At 34.8% G+C, this 22,494-nt stretch overlaps 1 protein-coding gene across 2 annotated transcripts in view; it reads left to right on the top strand.

Moving 5' to 3' along the window:
• The first annotated feature begins 7,401 nt into the window (after nucleotides 1-7,401).
• Nucleotides 7,402-22,494, top strand: part of LOC148956240 (galactosylgalactosylxylosylprotein 3-beta-glucuronosyltransferase P-like) — a 171,083-nt gene continuing 155,990 nt past the window's right edge. The window contains exon 1 of one of the 2 annotated variants that reach the window (XM_089094683.1): nucleotides 7,402-7,659. In XM_089094683.1, the coding sequence (XP_088950809.1) occupies nucleotides 7,540-7,659 (120 nt within the window). In that variant the 5' untranslated portion in view covers nucleotides 7,402-7,539. The remainder of the gene's footprint in view (nucleotides 7,660-22,494) is intronic. The other variant, XM_089094675.1, reaches the window with a different exon arrangement.

Below are 22,494 nucleotides of genomic sequence, written 5' to 3'. Positions count from 1 at the left end.
TCTTTTAGGATGATAACCCCCTTATAGCCCTCAGTGCAAGGGCTGTAAGTTATGCCCTGTTGCATATAGAGTTTTATTGAAAGTGTTGTCGTAGAAACTTCAAAAGAGCTCATTGAATTGGAAATTGAAAGGACTAGTGTCTTTTTTAATAGTTGAAAGTGATTGGATAGTGACTAATGCCCCTTTCGCGCCCACACTTTTCCAAAACACATCCAATCAACATTTTGAGATATCCATTTTGTTCAACGTAGTTGAACGTTCAGTAAATTATGTCTTTTAGGATGGTAGCCCCCTCAGAGCCCTCAGTGCAAGGGTTGTAAGTTATGCCCTGGGGGCATATAAAGTTTATATAGAAAGTTTTTATAGAAATTTCAAAAAGGGCTCATTTGATTGGAAATTGAAATTGCCCTTTTTAATAGTCGAAAGTGAGTGGAGAGTAATTACACCCATCATTTCCCCCAAAATATTCAATCAAAGTTTAGAAAAAATATTCAAAAAAATATTCAAAAAATATTTAAAAAAATATTCAATCAAAGAAACAACTTTCTATATAAACCTTATATGCCCCCAGGGCATAACTTACAACCCTTGCACTGAGGACTTTGAGGGGGTTATCATCCTAAAAGACCTAATTTTCAGAACGTTCAACTATGTTGAAAAAAATGGATATCTCAAAATTTCGATTGGATGTGTTTTGGAAAATGATGGGCGTGGGAGGGGCGTTAGTCGCTATCCAATCACTTTCAACTATTAAAAAAGGCACTAGCCCTTTCAATTTCCAATTGAATGAGCCCTTTTGAAGTTTCAACGACAGCATTTTCAATAAAAACTTTATATGCCCCCACGGCATAACTTATAACCCTTGCCCTGAGGGCTGTGTGGGGAAAGGTTGTCATCCTTAAAGACCTAATTTCCAAAACTTTCAACTACGTTGAATAAAATGGCGATCTAAAAGTTTTGATTAGATGTGTTTGGGGAAAAGGTGGACGTGAGAGGGGGTTAGTTGCCCTCAAATCACTTTTGACTATTAAAAAGGTTACTAGCCCTATGAATTTCCAATCGTATGAGCCTGTTTTAAAGTTTCTACGACAACGCTTTCTATAAAAAGCTTAGATGCCCCCAGGGCATAACTTAAAATCTTTGCCCTGAGGGTTGCGAGGGAGTGTCCTCCTCAAAAACATATTTTCTATCTGGAAATCAACTAGCCTACGCTGAATAAAATGGCTATCTCAAAATTTTGATTGGGTGTGTTTTGGGGAATGATGGGCGTGGGGGGGATAGGTGTCCATTTTGCTCATTGTAGTTGATTTCCAGATAGAAAATATGTTTTTGAGGAGGACACTTCACAACAACACTCAGAGCAAGGATTTTAAGTTATGCCCTGGGGCATATAAGGTTTTTATAGAAGGCGTTGTCGTAGAAACTTCAAAACAGGCTCATTTGATTGGAAATTCAAAGGGCTAGTGCCCTTTTTAATAGTCGAAAGTGACTGGAGGGCACCTAGCCCCCCCCCCCCCGCGGTCATCACTCACCCAAACACATTTAATCAAAATTTTGAGATAGCCATTTTGTTCAGCGTTGTTGATTTTCAGATAGAAAATGTATTTTTGAGGAGGACACTCCCCAACAACATTCAGGGCAAAGGTTTTAAGTTATGCCCTGGGAGCATATAAAGTTTTTATACAAGGCATTGTCGTAGAAACTTCAAAACAGGCTCATTCGATTGGGAATTCAAAGGGCTAGTGCCATTTTTAGTAGTTGAAAGTGATTGAAGGGCAACTAGCCCCCCACGCCCATCATTCCCCCAAACACATCCGATCAGAAAAGTTTTGATAGAAAATATGTTTTTGAGGAGGAAACTCCCCCGCAACCCTCAGGGCAAGGGTTTTGAGTTATGCCCTGGGGGCATATAAGGTTTTTATAGAAGGTGTTGTCGTAGAAACTTCAAAACAGGCTCATTTGAATGGAAATTCAAAGGGCTAGTGCCCTTTTTAATAGTCGAAAGTGATTGGAGGGCAACTAGCCCCCCTCCCCCCGCGCCCATCATTCACCCAAACATATTTAACCAAAATTTTGAGATATCTATTTTGTTCAGCGTAGTTGATTTCCAGATAGAAAATATGTTTTTGAGCAGGACACTCCCCAACAACACCCAGGGCAAAGGTTTTAAGTTATGCCCTGGGGGCATATAAGGTTTTTATAGAAGGCATTGTCGTAGAAACTTCAAAACAGGCTAATTCGATTGGGAATTCAAAGGGCTAGTGCCATTTTTAATAGTTGAAAGTGATTGAAGGGCAACACGCCCATCATTCCCCCAAACACATCCAGTAAGAATTTTTAGATAGCCATTTTGTTCAGCGTAGGCTAGTAGATTTCCAGATGGAAAATATTTTTTTAGGAGGACACTCCCCGACAACCGTCAGGGCAAGGGTTTTAGTTATGCCCTGGGGGCATATAAGGTTTTTAATAAGAATGCGTTGTCGTCGAAGCTCAAAAACATGATTATTTGATATGAATTTCCAAGACCTAGTTCCATTCTTAATAGTTAAAGTTGATTGGAAGCCAATAATTCCCTCTTCCATACCCATTATTCCCCCCAACCTAAACCCTTAGACATACTGTATAGCCATTTTGTTCAGCACAGTTGATTTCAAGATATAAAATTTGTTTTTGAGGAGGACACTCCCCCACTACCCTCCGGGCCAGGGTTTTAAGTTATGCCCTGGGGTATATAAGGTTTTTATAGAAGGTGTTGTCATAGAAACCTCAAAAGGGGCTCATTTGATTGGAAATTCAGAGGACTAGCACCCTTTTTAATAGTTGAAAGTGATTGGAGGGCAACCAGCCCCCCCCCCCCCATACGTCCGTCATTTACCCAAACTCATCCAATCAAAATTTTGAGATAGCCATTTTGTTTAGCGTAGGGTAGCTGATTTCCAGATAGAAAATATGTTTTTGGGGAGGATACTCCCCCAAAGCCCTCAGGGAAAGGGTTTTAAGTTATGCCCTGGTGGCATATAAGGTTTATAAAGAAGGTGTTGTCGTAGAAACTTCCAAAAAAGCTCATTCAATTGGAAATTCAAAGGGCTGGTGCTCTTTTTAATAGTCGAAAGTGATTGGATGGCAACTAGCCCCCCTCCCACACCCATCGTTCCCCCAAACACATCCAATAAAAATTTTGAGATAGCCATTTTGTTCAGCGTAGTTGATTTCCAGATCGAAAACATATTTTTGAGGAAGACACTCCCCCACAACCTTCAGGGCAAGGATTATACGTTATAACGAAATATACGAAATATATAATTTATATACAAGGATTATAAATTATATGCCCCTTGGGGCATATAGGGTATTTATTGAAATCCTTTTCGTAGAAACCTGAATAAGAGCTCATTCGATTTGAAATTCAAAGGGCCAGTACCCTTTTTAATAGTCAAAAGTGATTTGGGAGCAACTAACCCCCCTCTCCCGCCCACCTTTTCCCCAAACACATCTAATCAAAATTTTTAGATAGCCATTTTATTCAACGTAGTTGAAAGTTTTGGAAATTAGGTCTTTAAGGATGACAACCCCTCTCCACACAGCCCTCAGGGCAAGGGTTGTATGTTGTGCCCTGGGGGCATAACGCCCCCATTTTCCCAAACACATCGAATTAAAATTTTGAAATATCCATTATGTTCAACACAGTTGAAAGTTCTGAAAATTAGGTTGAGGGCCTCAAAGCCCTCAGTGCAAGGGCTGTAAGTTATGCCCTGGGGCATATAAAGTTTTTATTGAAAGCGCTGTTGTAGAAACTTCAAAAGAGCTCATTCAATTGGAGATTGAAAGGAGTAGTGTCTTTTTTGATTGTTGAAAGTGATTGGATAGTGACTAACGCCCTTCTCACGCCCACCATTATCCAAAACATATCCAATCAAAATTTTGAGATATCCATTTTGTTCAGCGTAGTTGAACGTTTTTAATAGTCGAAAATGATTGGAGGGCAAATAGCCCCCCCCCCCCACTCCCATCAATCCCCAAACACATCCAATCAAAATTGTGAGATATCCATTTTGTTCAGCGTAGTTTATTTCCAGATAGCAAATATATTTTTGAGGAGGACACTCCCCCAGAACCCTCAGGTCAAGGGTTTTAAGTTATGCCCTGGGGGCATATAAGCTTTTTATAGAAGGCTTTGTCGTAGAAATTTCAAAACAGGCTCATTTGATTGAAAATTTAAAGGGCTAGTGCCCTTTTTAATAGTCAAAAGTGATTGGAGGGCACCTAGCCCCCCCCCCCACGCCCATCATTCCCCAAAACACATCCAATCAAAATTTTGAGATAGCTATTTTGTTCAGCGTAGGCTAGTTGATTTCCAGATAGAAAATATGTTTTTGAGGAGGACACTCCCCCACTATCGTCAGGGCAAGGGTTTTAAGTTATGCCCTGGGGGCATATAAGGTTTTTATAAGAAGGTGTTGCCGTAGAAACTTCAAAACAGAATCATTCGATTGGATATTCAAAGGGCTAGTCCCTTCTTAATAGTCGAAAGTGATTGAGGGGATCTTGCCCCTCCCCCACGCCCATCATTCCCCAAAACATACCCTATCAAAATTATGAGATAGCCATTTTGTTCAGCATAGTTGATTTTCAGATAGAAAATATGTTTTTGAGGAGGACACTCCCCAACAACCCTCAGGGCAAGGGTTTTAAGTTATGTCCTCGGGTATATAAAGTTTTTATAGAAGCCGTTGTCGTAGAAACTTCAAAAGGGGCTCATTTGATTGGAAATTCAAAGGGCTAGTGCCCTTTTTAATAGTTGAAAGTGATTGCAGGGCAAATATCACCCCCCACGTCCATCATTCACCCAAACATATCCAATCAAAATTCTGAGATAGTTATTTTGTTTAGCGTAGGCTAGTTAATTTCCAGATAGAAAATATGTTTTTGAGAAGGAAATTCCACCAAAATCCTCAGGGCAAGACTTTTAAGTTATGCCCAGGGGGCATATAAGGTTTTTATAGAAGGCGTTGTCGTAGAAACTTCAAAAAAAGCTAATTCGATTGGAAAATTTAAAGGGCTAGTGCCGTTTTTAATTGTCGAAAGTTATTAGTAATATTTTTTGTTGTTTTGTTGTTTAGACCAGGGCCGTTCGTATCGAAGGAGTTGTCGTGGGAACTTCGAAAGGGGCTCATTCGATTGAAAATAGAAAGGGCTGATGCCCTTTTTAATAGTCGAAAGTGATTGAAGGGCAACTAATTCCCCTTCCACTCCCACCCTCCCATTTGCCTATTATGTATAAAAACTAAATGTTGCCTTAAGATTAAATCAAAATGCATTGTGATAATGCTAATTCCCAACAAGGCATCTCAGCAGTATCCCAAGTACGACTGAGGGTATTATGTTCAAACTTTCGAGGCTACTTTTGCTCTTAAAATTTAACCAAATCAAAATAGTGTAAGTGTATCCAAGCTATCAAAGTAAGTAAACAGTTTTTTTGAGAATGGTATCAAGTTTTCCATTTCAGGTCAACTGGAGGAGGTATGAAACTAAGATAAACATTACTATTTGTGTCCAGACTTTTAAAATGGTATATGTTGTTAAAAATTGCTAAAAAATTTTCTCCACAATACAAATAGCAGGCCAAAATATAAAGTCTTAAAAAACGAAAAAATTTTAAAGTGTTATTTTCTTTTTCCCTGAAAAAACTGTGTCAATATAAAACGAACAGAAATTAATTAAAAAAAACTTTTTCCAAAAAACAAGTTTTTCAAAGAAAAGTAAAGAACTCCATTAAACAAAAAACGAGCAAAAATAAAATCAAATGATCGACCAAGCTCGAAATTACCACAAATCAGCATCGATAAATAAATGAAACCCAAAACGAACAGAAATTAAAATAAATAACCGAGTCAAAATCAAAACGAGCAGAAATTAACACAAGTTGGGCGCAAAACCCCTGTGCCTTCCCAAAGCCAGAACAAAATTTGCACTTTACTAAAAAAAATACAATTTTTTTTACTTTTATAACTTTAATAAATCAAATAATTTTAACATTTTGATTGCTAAATATCAGTATATGTATATTAACCTGACAAGGCACATTCATTTGTATTTTTTCAGTAAAGTGCAAATTTTGTTCTGGCCTTGGGAAGGCATAGGGGTTTTCCACCCAACTTATATTAATTTCTGCTCGTTTTGAGTTTGACTCGGTTAATTATTTTAATTTCTGTTCGTTTCGGGTTTCATTTATTTATCGATCTTGATTTGTGGTAGTTTCGAGCTTGGTAGATTATTTGATTTTATTTTCGTCCATTTCTGTTCAATGGAGTTCTTTACTTTTTTTTGAAACATTATTTTATGGAAAAAGTTTTTTTAATTAATAAAAATACAAAGCCAGACACAAACACACAGTGTCAGAGACACAAAAACTCTAAAACAGACGCAGGGACATGCAATCAGATGCTCAGTCACACAGGCATGGTGGAAGAGAGACAAAAAACACACAAAAACACAAAGTCTGACATTCAAACAAACAAACATATAGAGTAGGACGCACAAAAACAGACACAAAGACATGCAAACAGACACTCAATCACAAAGGCGCGGTGGGAGAGAGACAAAAACAAATAAAAGCACAAAGTCAGACACACAAACACATAAAGTAGGACACACAAAACACAAAGACAGACACAGAGACATGGCTTTTGCCATAATTATTTTTTTTTTTTTTTGTAAAAAATTGCTTGAAAACTTAGTGATGAAAGTATCGACACGTATGTACCCTTGGGAAAACAAAGTCAGTTTTTAGCATTTTGTTTTTAGCTAAGTCCTTATTCAGAGTTTTTTTCGGGGATGATACTTTTGCTAAAACAAGCTTTAACGCTCCATTTATTTTAGCCGCATATTTAATTCATATTGAGACGAAATTTGTCATTAAACAAATGAAAAAAATATATTTCTCTGTAAAATGGTCATCAAATTTTTTAGCAAAAATGTTTTTTTTTTTTTTTTTTTTTTTTTTTTTTTTTTTTTTTTTGTAGGTATGATCGCATCAAATTATTCGGGTTATTGAAAGCTATATGAGGGCTCATTGAACTTCCTAATCTAAAATATAATCTCTACGATCTACTGTTTGGTGTTATTTCTGTTGTTTAAGTTCAACTTATTATATGACTATATTTCTGCTTAACTTAGTTTTTAATTCGGCTCTTAACTTTTTGAAAAACTTTTTTTTTATGGAAAATATTTTTTTCGTTGATTTAGGTAAACAAAACATCAGAGTCATTATCGGGGTCCGGTGGCTTACGGATCCACATTGTATATGTCTTGTCAGTACTACCCAGCACTATATGGATAATTATCTAGATTTAGCTCTTTCGTCTATGAGGCAGTTGCTTCTCTGCTCGCTTCGTTCTTTAGCGTAATTAACAGTTGAAACCGCAAAATTCTCATTTAAACACTTGTGCAGAAAGTTAGATTTCCTTATCTAATTGAATTCTCTTCGAATAAATTGGGAGGAACCAAATCAGTCTAAAGCTAGCCTTACATGTGAAAGGAATGAATTGGCTAAGAGTGGCGAAGGCTAGATATGTGACAAGAAAAAGTTTTATTCTGTTTTTTCTATTTACTATCTGTTCCCTTTCAGTTTTGATAGGGCAAAGCTCGAAAATTAGACAGGTATGTTTCTGACTATAAAATTCTTATTTGCTATCGTGAGGTCTAATAGCGCTCGCACAACTTTTTCCAAAATAATTAGCTTGCGGGGAGTTTTTTGAAGTATTAGTACCATATATTATAAATTTATTTGTACTTTAAGTGGATTTCTTTTCTTTGGGGGGAGGGGGGGGGGGGATTTACACTCCCTTGTGGGTGACCTTTATCGGGGTGCGCTCTAGAAAAAAAAGCATCAATGGGAAATAATCGAATGCAGAAAATGGATGTATTAAGGGGGATGAGGAGTTCAATTTGAAAAAAGCACAAAAAAAAGGTAAATTTGTTTAAAAGGATTAGAAAGGTATGGGGAAAAGTATGACAATTTCCACTATGGAGGGCGTAAATCTGAAGTGTACATCTGTACAATCAATTATTTGTTAATACTAAAACTAGCAGACAACAATAAATTCAACCCTCTTATGTTTGTATGCTCTCATGAAATATACAGCGCAAACATTATATCTCGATTGGTACATAATAAGACTGGGATTTATCGTGCTACGGCAGCAGGAAATTTAACGATGGCTTTTAGTTAGCTTCACTAACAAAGTGTTGCGAGAGTAATAGTTTGATTTTGTTTCTTCCCGATCTATTAAATACCATAGCGGACAACCTCTCAAAAGTTTAAAATTAGTTGTAAATTTGTTGTGGTTCTGTTTAAAGGAAATATAAAACTAGTCCTAAAAACGCTAAACATGCTAATAAAACAAGTCCCAGTACATTGCTTATTTTATGCACTTCCAAATATCATGGTCATTTTTTAATAATGTACGCTAGCCATCCACCCCCTGATAGTCCCAAATACAGCTCTAATAATCTATTTATCCGTTATTTTGCGTCTCGTGATGCAGCATGTATGCTTTTTTCACTGAGTTTCTAGTATTTTTAATCCGATGAAAAATATTTCGTCAGGAGATTTTAGTACAATTGTTGGGTAAAAATATGATTTGAAATGATCGGAAAAACACGGATAACACTGGGGGGAAGTATGATAATCTTATCACTCCTCTTCAGAGGCAACGCTATAGCGTTGCCTTTAGTAAAGGGCCATACTTTAGTAAAGGGCCTATAGCGTTGCCTTCAATGCATCATTATCTTTTTGTTCAGAGGCACTTCATATACCTTTTTCTAGTTCCTTCTTCTAGTGCCCTTTGTTAAGAGTAAAACTTGATCGGACGGCAACCAGCCCCCCTTTAATGTCCTTTTCCCACAAATGCATCCGATCAAAATTTTAAGATAGTCATTTTATTAGAATAAAGCTTAAATAACCATGCTTCCTAGGTTGACAATACCCGCATAACCCCCATGGCAAGGACCGTAAAATACACATGTTGACCATTGTTTGCATATAAGGGTTTCTATTGGGGGAAAAAAATGTGTTACCTGCGTCTCTAAGAAAGCTTAGGGTATTAAGATGAAAATTTACGGAAATGTTGAGGGGGATGCTGAACAAAATCAAATCGCACTATGTGCTTGCTGATTGTCAAAACGATATATCAGCAATATCTAAGGAACGGCTAAAATTATTACGGTGAAACTTTTAAGATATGTCGAAGGGATATTGAAAAGAAGTTTAGAGGCAACCACCCCCTCCCCCCAACTCCTTTTCCTTTTTTCTTTGTTCCTTCTGCTCAACACTGATTGAAATTTGAAATTATCATTTCGTTCAAACTAATAGAAGGGTCTAATAGCTATGCCTCCAGGGATCCTGCGGGGAGCAAGCGGGGAGTAACTTAAAATAATTTGTATAATCGTAAACTATGTAATTCGCCCAATAGTTATATGATGAAATTACCATTAGAAAACTGATAAATGTTTAATTCTGAGTGTATTGGAAAAGGCTAAGGGTATTAAGACGAAAATTTTGAGAATGTTGAGGGGCATGATAGGCTCCCTCACGAAGCACTATGTGCATCCAGTTTATCAAAAGAAGGATCTGCAATATCATGAGAATGGCTGAGGGTATTTAGTTCGAATTTTTCAGGACATGCTAAGGAATATATCAAAAAGTACTTGGAGGGCTTCCAGTCCCATCAGGTTCTTTTTAGCTGCCCTCCCCCCAAACACATTCAATCAAAATTTTGAAATAGTCATCCAGTTAAAAGTAGCCTAAAGGCCAAATCACTGTGCCTATAGGGATGAGAAAAGCCTCACAGCTTTTGAGAGGGCTAACGAACACAATCAAAACACGCTGTGTGCATGCTGGTTGTCAACAGGGGGTATAAGTAATATTTAAGGAACAGCCTAGGGTATTAAGTTCAAACTTTCAGGGTATGTTTAAGAGTGGACGGGGGGCAGCTAGTCCCTCACGTTTACCCTTTTTGGGGCTCCTTCCCCTTAATACTGATAAAATTTTGAAAAAGTTATCGTTTCAAAATAATCAAAAGACTCTGTACATATGTCCGGAGATACTATGACCCCCATAGTACCCAGAGTCAAGATTGTAAATTATACAGTTGGCCTATCGTTACATGCAAGATGTATCACTAGGAAAAGGAGGAATGTGTGATTATGGGTGCGTACAAAAAAGCTAAGGGTATTTCGGGGAATGTCGAGGGTTAAGTTAAACTAAATAAAATATATTATGTGCATTCAGTTTATCAAAGCTTATCTGCTATGTCTCGAGATCGACTGAGGGTGTTAAGTTTAAACTATCAGGGCATGAGGAGGAGGTTAATGGGCATGCTGAGGGCATGTTGAAAATGGTTGAAAGGCAACCAGCCCTCTTCCAATTCCTATTTAGCTTCCTTCCATATCTGATCAAAATTATGGAAGATATCTTGTTCAAAACAGTCGAAAAGCCAAATAACTATGCCTCTGGGGGTGAAATAACCCCCACATTCTCCGAGGCAAGTGTTATAAGTTATATAAGTTGCCCATTGTTTATATATAATGTTAGTTATCTGAAAACAGGGCCATATTTGATTCTGGATCTCCAAAAAGGTTAAGGTTATTCATAGGCAGCGCGATAGCGCTGCCTAAGTAAAGAACGATGTGGGCACAATGTATTATTTTTTTCTTTTCTTTTTTCTTCTTCTTCTCCATACCCGGGCACTTCGTATCGAAGGAGTTGTCATGGAAACTTTGAGAAGGGCTCATTTGACTGGAAATATGAGTGGCTAGTGCCCTTTTTATTAGTCGAAAGGGATTGGAGGTCAACTAGCCCCCCCACACCCATCATTCCCACATACACAACCAAAAAAAATTCTGAGATAGCCATTTTGAGATGAAAAAATACAAACGAATGTGCATTGTCAGTTTAATATACATATACTGATATTTAGTAATCAAAATGTTAATATTATATGATTTATTAAAGTTATAAAAGTAAAAGCATTTATATTTTTTTCAATAAAGTACAAACTTTGTTCTGGCCTTGGGAAGGCATAGGGGTTTTGCGCCCAACTTATGTTAATTTCTGCTCGTTCTTAGTGTGACTCGGTTATTTATTGTAATTTCTGTTCGTTTTGGATTTCATTTATTTATCGATACTGATTTATGGTAGTTTCACGCTTGATAGATTATTTGATTTTAGTTTTGCTCATTTTTGGTTTAATGGAGTTCTTTACTTGTCGTTGAAAAACTTATTTTGTGGAAAAAGTGTTTTTAATTAATTAAGGTAAAACGTCAAGGAAATTTTGAACGGAGTGTCAAGCGAAATAGAAACGTATCATATGCAAGAGGGTTGTAAAAAGGACGCAGCAGCAATATCTAAGCAGCGGCTGTTCATATTAAGCTGAAACTTTAAATGCCTGTTAAGAAAAATGTTGAAAAAGAAAGTAAGGCAGCCAGTCCCCCTCTTACTCTTTTAGATGCCCCGCTTTGATAGATACATTAATAAAACGTTTCATTCAAAACAGTCACAATTTCAAATAGCCATGCCTCCGGGGATGCCATGTACCCCACAGCCCTGGGGCAAGGAACGCAATTCGGCTATTTATTACATGCACATATGCATGTGCATGTTTGGATAGGCTTCATTGGGAAAGTGGTGAATCTTTGATCCCGGGGTTTGTCCGAAAAGGCTAAGGATGTCGAGGTGAAATTTTCGGGTATGTTGAGGGATATGTTGAGCGAAATAAAAAAAAATAGTATGCATTCAGGTTATCAAAAAAGGCGTATCTGCAATATGAAAGGAATGGGTAGGGGTATTCACTGTAAAATTTGGGGCCACTACTACTGCTACTGCTGCGACTGCAAATACGACTGCCACTACTTCTGATTCCGAAAATTTGCAACTGTGACTGTGACTGCTTGCAATTGCTAGAACATCCAATTGTCTCTACATTCAGGAAATGGTGAGAGGGATGTTGAGCAAAATCAAAATGATCCTGATTGCCCAAAGGGCGCTTCAGCAACATATCAGGAACGGTTGAAGTCATTAAGTTGAAACTTCCTGGGGTTGTTGAACAGTGCTTGAAGGGCAAAGAGCTTGTCCTTTTTAGATCGCACTAACACTGGTCAAAATTATGGAATAGCGATTTTGTTCAAATTAGTTAAAAAGTATAATAACTATGCCACTGGAAGAGATGTTAAACAAAATCAAAAGACACAACATTCATCCAAGTTGTCAAAACGGACCGTCTGCAATACCTAGGGAATAGTGAAGGGTATTAAGTTAAACATTTCGGAGAGTATTGAAGGAGATACTGAACATAATCAATATACAACTATGTGCATCACGGTTGTCAAAGTAGAATGTATCTATGGAATTCTACGACCGCAATAGGACCATGCTATTTGCGTACCGCCATAGGACCATACTATTTGCTTAATGCTCTACACCTTTTCAAAGAGAGTGAGTATCCTCTCACATGGCCTTACACTTCTATGGATGCCCTAGGAAAACATTTCTATGGATGCTCTACACCTTTTCAAAGAGAGTCAGTACTCCCTCACATGGTATACACTACAGCTTCATGTGGACATTTTAAAAAAGCTGGCAAATGTAACCTATTACACAATATCAAAGATACATGAAAAGATACATGGAATTGCACAAGAATATGCACTACAGTATCACGTGGACATTTTAAAAAAGGCTGGCAAACCTATAAAGCGTTCAAACACGTTTTGAAACTATAGTCAAGGTTGTATAAGATTTGAACGGTACATTCACGCATACATGAATATACAGTGTGGTTTCACGTGCACATTGCAAAAAAGCTGGCAATCCTTTACCTATAAAGTGGCCAAACACGTTTTGAAACTATAGTCGAGATTGTATAAGACAACCAGAGTGGTTTTTCCTATTGATATCAACTGTACAAGAATACGCATGTTTCTTCCACGTGCACATTGCAAAAAAGCGAGCAGTACAAGCGGGGATTCCCCACAGGTTCTTGAAATCTGGCTTGTTACACAAGTTTGTTTCAACTCCACGTTTTCATAGATGCTACAATCAAAATTGTTTGATTGACATTTGCAAAAAGGGATAAGGGATTCTCGAACTGGACTATACGAATGATCTTATTTGAATAATAGGGAAAAAAACAGAGCTAGATAACATTTTCGAATTGGATCGTATGAAGATGGAGAAAAAAAAGGGTTAAAGTGATTAGCAGTTAAGGTAACTCTGAAGAGCATGTTAATTCATACATTATATTTATAAATTTGGAACAATATCAATCTATGGAAATGGTTAACGATGATAAAATTGTCTTATGACTTGACCTAGCTTCAATTATTAAATGTATTCAGTATAATACACAAGTGGTGTTTGAACAGTGTTGTCAGTTTAAAATAGAGTTTAACGTTATGGTATATTAAAAAGTTGATACTAAGAGAGATGTAGATGGCAAGAAAATAATTTTAATAATGGATAACTCTTCTTCTTCGATGTGTTCTGTATAATACAGAAGTCGCGTTTGAAGAGTGTTTTCAGTTTAAAATAGAGTCTAACGTTATAGTATATTAAAAAGTTGATACTAAGAGAGATGTAGATGGCAATAAAATAATTTTAATAATGAAATTCAGAAAAAACCTTAGAAATCCTTGCAAATCAAGTAGTACGGTGTATGTGAGTACAAACCATCAAGGATCATTAGCACCAACGACCCTAACCAGCAGATATATCAACCCCCCAAAGGTCCCATATCCCAAACTCGAAGGGCACCCCCTCCCTCCAACTTTTTGGCCCCCCCACCCTTTTTTTAAATTTTCTTTAATATTTTTTTTTAACATGATATAATTTTTCAACTTTTTTTTACATGTCTTCGAATGAGATGAAACATACCTGAAATGACAGTAAGGAATTAAATTTCTTTGGAGTACCGAAAAAATTCAGCTCTTATGTTGGTGGATTGGATTTCTTTCATTGAGATGCAAGAGTTGGAATATTTCAGTACTGTTTTGTCGTGGTTTACCTTGTCACACTTATATTCTCTTTATTTTTCAAAGTTCATTTTGGATTTCTTTCGTTGAAATGCGAGAGTTGTAATATTTCAGTAGTGTTGCGTCGTGGTTTACCTTGTCGAACTTAAATTCTATTGATTTTTCAAAGTTAATTTCGGCTATTTTTCGTGGAAATGTAAAAATTAGAATATTGTAGTAGTGTTGTATAGTGGTTTACCTTGTCACACTTGCAGCTCTTTCATTTTTTAAGGTTTATTTTTGATTTCTTTCATTGCAAAAAAACTTTTGAAATATTTCAGTTGCATTTTATTATGGTATACCTTATCACAGCTGCATTCTATTGATTTTTAAAAGTTCATTTTTGTTATCAATTTCATTGAATTCTATATCATCAACCCTTTCTCAAATACACGGGAAAAACTTGAAAAAATCGAAGTATTGGATTGATTAAATTCTATATCAATAACCCTTTCGCGAATACATGGGATAAAATTGAAAAAATCTAAGCGTCAGAGTGAATATTTTTTTTTATATCAACATCTATTGTCAGATACATCGAATATAATTGACAAAATCTAAGTATCAGAGTGAATAAATGCTTTATCAGCATCCTTTGTCGAATATATCGGATAAAAGTGACAAAATCTAAGTACCAGAGTGAATAAATGCATTATCAACATCATTTGTCGGATATGTCAGTTAAAATTGACATGTCGGATAAAATTGACAAAATCTAAGTGTCAGAGTGAATAATTTTTTTTTTCTCAACATCTTTTGTCAGATGCATAAAATTTAATTGACAAAATCTAAGTGTTAGAGTGAATAATTTTTTTATCAACATCATCTGTCAGATACATCGAATAAAATTGACGAAATTGGAGTATCAGACTGAATAAATGCCTTATCAACATCATTTGTCGGATATGTCAGACAAAATTTTTTTATCAAGGAAATATCTTAATGCGTTTAAGGTATAGTACGAATGGCTTGCAAAAAACACGCAAATACTATCAGAATGAATAAATTCTTTATCAACATCCGTTGTTGGATATGTCTTTATAAAAAAATTGTAAGTAGGTAAGTAAGTAAGTAACAAACGATTTCTTGAATTCTCCTATTGGATACACAATACAGAAGTTTAATTCAGGAAATTATGAAAAAAAAATTTAACAAATTCATTATTAACATCCATCATCGATTGAAGTCGCTTCCTAGACAGACAATACAGCAAATTCACAAAATCTAAGTATAAGAGTGATTAAGTTTTATATCGACATCCCTTTCTCGTATACATGGGAAAAAGCTGACAAAATCTAAGTGTTAAAGTGACTAATTTTTTTTATCAACATCTTTTGTCAGATACTTCGGATAAAATTGACAGAATCTAAGTGTCAGAATGAATAGTTTTTCTTATCAGCATCCTTTGTTAGATATATTGAAAAAAATTGACAAAATTCTAAATTTCAGAATGAACAAATGCTTTAACAATATCCTTTATCGGATATGTCGGATAAAATTGACAAAATCTAAGTATCAGAGAGACTTAATTCTATATCAACATCCTTTTCTCGGATACATAGGATAAAATTGACAAATTCTAAGTGTTAGGGTGAATAAATTTTTTTTATCAACATCCTTTGCCAGATACATCGAATAAAATTTATAAAATATAAGTGTCAGAGTGAATAATTTTTTTTATCAACATCCTTTGTCAGATGCATCAAATAAAATTGACAAAATCTAAATTTCAGAATGAATAAGGATTTCTAAAGTTTGTTCTGAATTTCATTATTAAAATTCTTTTCTTGCCATCTGCATCTCTCTTAGTATCAACTTTTTAGTATACTATAACGTTAGACTCTATTTTAAACTGACAACACTGTTCAAACGCCACTTGTGTATTATACAGAACACATCAAAGAAGTAAGGCTATCCATTATTAAAATTCTTTTCTTGCCATCTACATCTCTCTTAGTATCAACTTTTTATTATACTATAACGTTAGACTCTATTTTAAATTGACAACACTGTTCAAACGCCACTTGTGTATTATACGGAGCACATCGAAGAAGTAAAGCTAGGTCAAGTCATAAGACCATTTTATCATCATTAACCATTTCCATAGATTGAGATTGTTCCAAATTTATAATAAATAAGGTATGAATTAACATGCTCTTCAGGGTTACCTTAACTGCTAATCACTTTAACCCTTTTTTTCTCCATCTTCATACGATCCAATTCGCAAATGTTATCTAGCTCTGTTTTTTCCCTATTATTCAAATAAGATCATTCGTACAGTCCAATTTGCGAATCCCTTATCCCTTTTTTGCAAATGTCAATCAAACAATTTTGATTTTAGCATCCATGAAAACATGGGGTTGAAACAGACTTGTGTAACAAGCCAGATTTCAAGAACCAGTGGGGAATCCCCGCTTGTACTGCTCGTTTTTTTGCAATGTGCACGTGGAAGGAACATGCATATTCTTGTGCAGTTGATATCAATAAGAAAAAGCCAGTCTGGTTGTCTTATACAACCTTGACTATAGTTTCAAAACATGTTTGCCCACTTTATAGGTAAAGATTTGACAGCTTTTTTGCAATGTGCACGTGAAACCACACTGTATATTCATGTATGCGTGAATGTACCGTTCAAATCTTATACAACCTTGACTATAGTTTCAAAACGTGTTTGGACGCTTTATAGGTTTGCCAGCCTTTTTTAAAATGTCCACGTGATACTGTAGTGCATATTCTTGTGCAATTCCATGTATCTTTTCATGTATCTTTGATATTGTGTAATAGGTTACATTTGCCAGCTTTTTTAAAATGTCCACGTGAAGGTGTAGTGTATACCATGTGAGGGAGTACTGACTCTCTTTGAAAAGGTGTAGAGCATCCATACAAATGTTTTCCTAGGCCATCCATAGAAGTGTAAGGCCATGTGAGAGGATACTCACTATCTTTGTAAAGGTGTAGAGCATTAAGCGAATAGTATGGTCCTATGGCGGTACACAAATAGCATGGTCCTATTGCGGTGGTAGAATTCCATAGATACATTCTACTTGTCAAAAGGACATAGGTGAAATATATCAGGATCGGTTATTGGTATTTAGTTGAAACTTTCAGGGAGTGTTGAAGTAAATCCTAAGATCCCATGTACATTCATCTTGTTAAAATAGTTTGTGCAATATGTAAAATATCTCAGGAATATTCAAGGGCATTAAGTTGTAACTTCCAGAAACTGTTTAGGTGGATTTTGCACTGGGTTAAGAGACAATATGTACATTCTGGTTGTCAAAGGGGTGTATCTGCAATAACTCAACAATGTGTACTAGCATTTAGTTGAAACATTCTGGGAACGTTGAAGTGGATGTTGAAATAAATTAGAATACTCTAATAAGAACTAATAAGTTAGAATCATATGTTTTAATTCTTAATCAAAAGACGTGAAAATTTGAGAACTGTTCATCATTGTGACCAATAAAAAACTTTGGTAATCAATAACGAACAGAACTTTTTTTTTAACTCTCCAAAAAATCAGTCTTTAAAAAAAAGTAAAGAGCTATACCAAACTTAAGATCAGCAGAAATTAAGCCTTACAATAGCCTAGTTCAAACTCAAATTGACCGGAAACTACAATTAAAGAATAATTGAAATCCGAAACGAACAGACACTAAAATATATGATTGTATCAAACGTAAGGAAAACACATACTGATATAGATGAATGACTGAATTTAAAAATTAAATTGAATTTTAAGTCACACTTAAAACGAACAAAAAAAATACTTCGAGAGGAGTTTAGCTGATGCACCCTCCACCCTCGCCTTATCTAACCGTAAAAGTCCAGAAGCCTAAAGCCTATTGCCTCGTTTGTATTTTACTGAAAATAAATTATACTACGCACATTTTTTTTTATATATTTATAATTTTGAAAATAAAAGTGAAAAAATCTTGAATTTCTGAGTTTCAAGGAATTGATGTCATCATGTATCAAATAATCAGTTTATTTTCATTAGTCCTTTCAAGTTATTCTGTTTATTGTAGTGATCTATTTTTTGTTTCTCGACGATGTTTTGAAAAACAAAGCACACTGTTCAAAATACAAATAGTTTTCATTAAAACGCATATGACACAATAGACTTTAGACCAATGAAGACGAGTCACATATTGACGGATATGCTATGGTTTTCTTTCTTTCTCATGACTCATCATTCAAGACATTCATTGGTGCAAGCCCCCACTCAGATGAAAAAAGGTTCTCGAAGCTTTCCAGCCAAAAAAAAGAAGTTATACGATTGTTACTCCAAAGTGGCTTATTCTTACAGACTTTATTTCTAAGGAAGGGACTCATCACCCCTCAACAGCGATATCATCAGAGCAGGTTCCGTAATCTTTGAAACTCCGGCGAGAAGGAATGTTTCGTTCAGCCGAAGTCATGGACGCGACTGTAACAACTAAACTTCGTATGAAAAAGTGTTGTGAAGTGTTCTTTTTTGTCGAAGGATTTCAATTTGAAATTCATCCTTGTTTCTCTTTTTCTCTGTCTCTAGGACTGAAAATTACTCTTTTATCCTTCTTCATATGCAACTTTTGTTTTAACTTCACCCCAAGCGGCTTAAACATAATATTGATGGTTTTGCTGCAATTAGATCTCAAGTTATGTTAGAAAAGTTTATGAATTATTTGAGTTTAAATTTAATTCCCCTTAATAATTTAATTTATCTGTGTGATGTGGTTGATATACCGTTTATTTTTCGTTTTAGAAATGCCTTGGGTAAATTACACATAACATTTTGATTTTTAAATTTTCACATATTTTTCCAGCACAATGCATTTTCACACATTTCAATAACATAAGCCATTGGGCTATGTAGCACATTTTCTAGGCCTAAATTAAGTTCTGATTTTATCTCACTTTCTGACGAACTTGTAGTAAAGTCTGTATTACTGCTATAGTTTCCAAAATATCAGTTGATCGAGTATGAGATGATAGTATCAGGATATATTTGAAGTGTCTTCAAAGTTTGTTACTTCCCAAAAATGGGTCAAAATAGGATTGAAGATATGAGGAAAAATGGATCCGAAAAGATGCTACGAAAAATTTGATTTCCAAAAAAAATAGCTAATGCTGTATCTAAAATAAATATCCATATTAGTATACATATAAAGCATATATTTTTACATATATAGCAGAATGAAACACTGAATTTACGCATATATTAATGCCTTCGAAAGTTAATTACTTTTGATTACTTTCTCCACTTTTTTAATTACTCCAAAAATAATAACCCGCTTAAATCGAAACATTATGTTCCTTGCTGGATTATTCTTTCAAACTTAATACTAAACAGATTATTTTACAAAAAAAAAATTATTAATACTTTGATTCGAAGTCAAACGTTTACATATAACATTACATTACTAGTTAAAATTTAAAATAAATTAAAACAGCGTATATATAAATAATCATTGTGTAATAACTTACACAAGTATTTAAGTCTCAAAACTAGATATGTTATTATACTATTGGTTAAAACTTAAAGCATTTTTTAAAAACAAAACGCGGTATAGACTAGTATTTATAACAATAGATATTTTCTCAATTACATTTGTTACAAATATATAACTTTTCTCATATGCGACTATGTACATTTTGTTTTAAAAATTTGGTTCTATTTCGAACCCACTTGTGTCATTAACTGTCATTATCTTATAAGCCTGTTTGTCTATTCAGATTTTTAAGCTTTTCAATTCTTTTCGAATTTCTAGGTACTTTAGACAGTTTTATAACGTTTTTGTCTGTAATCTCTCTTTTTTTCAGCTTTAATGTCTTTTTGGTTCAAGGCTTTTATTTACAGCTTATATCTGATAAGCTAAAAATTTTGTCTACTCGTCTTTTTTCCTGTTTTGACACTACCAATTGACTTGTGCCCGTACCCTGAAGGTTTGCTTACCAGGGCTGCCTTCTGGTAGCTCCTATAACGTTTCTAAGTTCTCTTGTCATCAGCTACAGCTAAAAAGACTATTATGAACCTTCACACAAAATAATTAATTATTTAATAATTTGTGACACAACTTTATCTTGGGCTATTCTTTTTTCCAGAAAAAGTGGTCCTTCTGCCGAAGATACTTGGCCTTCATGGCACACAGTAATTCTGTTTTTGACATACAAGTGACAATGACTATTTTCAGTTTAACTTCCCCACTTTTAGTGGTCTTGTCTTAGGTTTCAACTTCAAATTAAGTCCTTATGGATATAATGTGATTTTTATTTTTCATGCCATGTTAGTCATTTTTCTGAAAACGACTTCCACATAAGAGAGCCAAATTTCTTTTCTTGACTACTTTGAGCATTTCTTAATGCTACTTATTTGTACTTATTTAGTACAATTTTCATACTAGTATCGTTCGGCAAGTTCAATAAGTGCGTATAACAGAGTTTAACTGATTCCATTCAGTTTCTTTTCCTTTTAATTTCGCTTGGCTATATTTTCAACTTGAACCTTTTCCTCTCTTTTTTTTTGTTACTTCAATGGTTTTTTTCCGCTTTTTCAGTAAAATATTTCTTTCCTAAGCCTATATTTATGTTTCACGTATTTTTCAAAAAACCTTAACAAGTTTTTCTGCTGATTGCCCTTTTATGGTCAAATTCATTATTTCCATGTTTTTAAGGGGGGAGGGGGGTCTAATTTTTGAAACTTGCATTTTTTGAAATTATTAAAATTTTTTCTTTCGAAAGTTTTTGTGTTAGAAAGGTACTGTAGTTTTTCAGCTAATTTTTTTTTTTTTTTGGAACACTTTTAATTAAGTTTTGCCTTGCATTTGCTAGTTCTCATTTTGTCCTTAAAATGCAATTTTTACGATATACTGGTTGCCAGTTTTTTCCCCCCTATAATTACTATTTTATTTGCCAAAGAAAGAGAGACAATACTTCCGTTGCAAGGCTAAATAGCTTTGAATTCGGTGCTCATTATCTGTGGTTTATAGATAAGATTGAATCTGGGAGAATGACAAGAATGAATTTCTGTTCAGTGTTCTTTACTGCGAGTTTTTTTTTGTTGTGAAAGGTTACATTTTATTTTCAAATAAAAAGTGGATACGTTTAGTTTCTGTTAGGGTTCGACGGCTTGGGATTTGGGTGTTTGGGTTGGCACAGGTGAAAACCAATTGTTTAAACTAGGGATCTCCTGTGCCAATTCGTTTTTCAGATCCAATACATCGCTAGAGTTAAAATTATTATCTTGAACAATGAACTGTGGTTTGCTTGTGACGATGGGGTTAATTTTTGGCTTATTCTTAATGGATTTTGTCGTTAACTTTTACCTTTGGTAAATTTTTCGGTTATAATTTATTTTTATATTGCTTTTCGTTTCTTTTACCTAGCACCTTTTTTTGCTTTCTGAGCTTATTTAAAGTTTTGCTTAAACCTTTATAATGCTTAATTATTATCTTATTTTTTTTTCTTTTTACCTTTTGTAACCAATAAAGAAAATTAATATATTGGACTATAACTAATTATAACAAGATTACAGCTAGCTTATACATGTGGTGCAATTAATGTAAATTCTTGCTGTTTTTCCTATTAATATTATTTTTAAATTTCTTATAAAACATTTTTTTCAAATTCGACTGGAGTTGCCACCTCAGAGAGTCAAAGGTCAGTAGATGTATTGCATGTACTTAACCACAAGAGACCAGCAGTATTGAGCTCAACTCCCAATTTGCTAGCTTCCAATGACCCTATTTCAATTAGACTAAACTCCTTCGTTTTTTTTTGTTTTTTTTTATATTAGCCCCCCCGAAATTTTTTTTTTCAATATACATTTCAAAAAAATTGCCTTTTAATGCTGATTCTAAATATGTATAATTTAATTAGGTTCACTACACCCATTTAAAAGTTACGTGGCCTTACTTATTTCCTTTTTTCTGAAGCAAAGCCTAATTTGTTTTGACAAGTCTTGACATTATACCGCTCGCGAAGTCTTATCTCGTATCGGAAACAAAATTTTTGCAGGAACCTATGATGTCACTTCAGATCGGAGCTAATAATTTAACGTTAGAATGTGACGGTCATAATTTTTACTGGCGATATATATTTGAAGGCAAACTTGATGTTATTTATATACCGATTAAAAAGAAAATTTAGATATTTCTTTAGAGGCTTTTTATTCGTTTTATTTTTATTCAAGAGGCTTTTTTTCTTTTCTTTTTAGCTATAATTGTTTTATTCAAATATTAATCTGCTGGGGGCTGCGCTTTTTCTGCCTTTCTCCGTTTCCTGGTCCGAGTTCTGAACCAAAAATTTTTGCTTTTCTTCTTTATAATATTGGCAAGTTTTTCCGTGGTCTCTATAGTGTGGTTTACAAGGCTCTTTCATCGCTAGTATCCGTTGAACATTGAACATCTTCTCTCTTCTCTTATTTGTTGTAGAACGTGTGTAGCC

The sequence above is a fragment of the Artemia sp. Qi Xiang Cuo genome, chromosome 1 (genome assembly GCF_049724085.1).
Source record: "Artemia sp. Qi Xiang Cuo chromosome 1, ASM4972408v1, whole genome shotgun sequence".
Lineage (NCBI taxonomy): Eukaryota > Metazoa > Arthropoda > Branchiopoda > Anostraca > Artemiidae > Artemia > Artemia sp. Qi Xiang Cuo.
The sequence above is the reverse complement of the archived record's forward strand: the minus strand, read 5'-3'. Positions and strand labels throughout refer to the sequence as shown.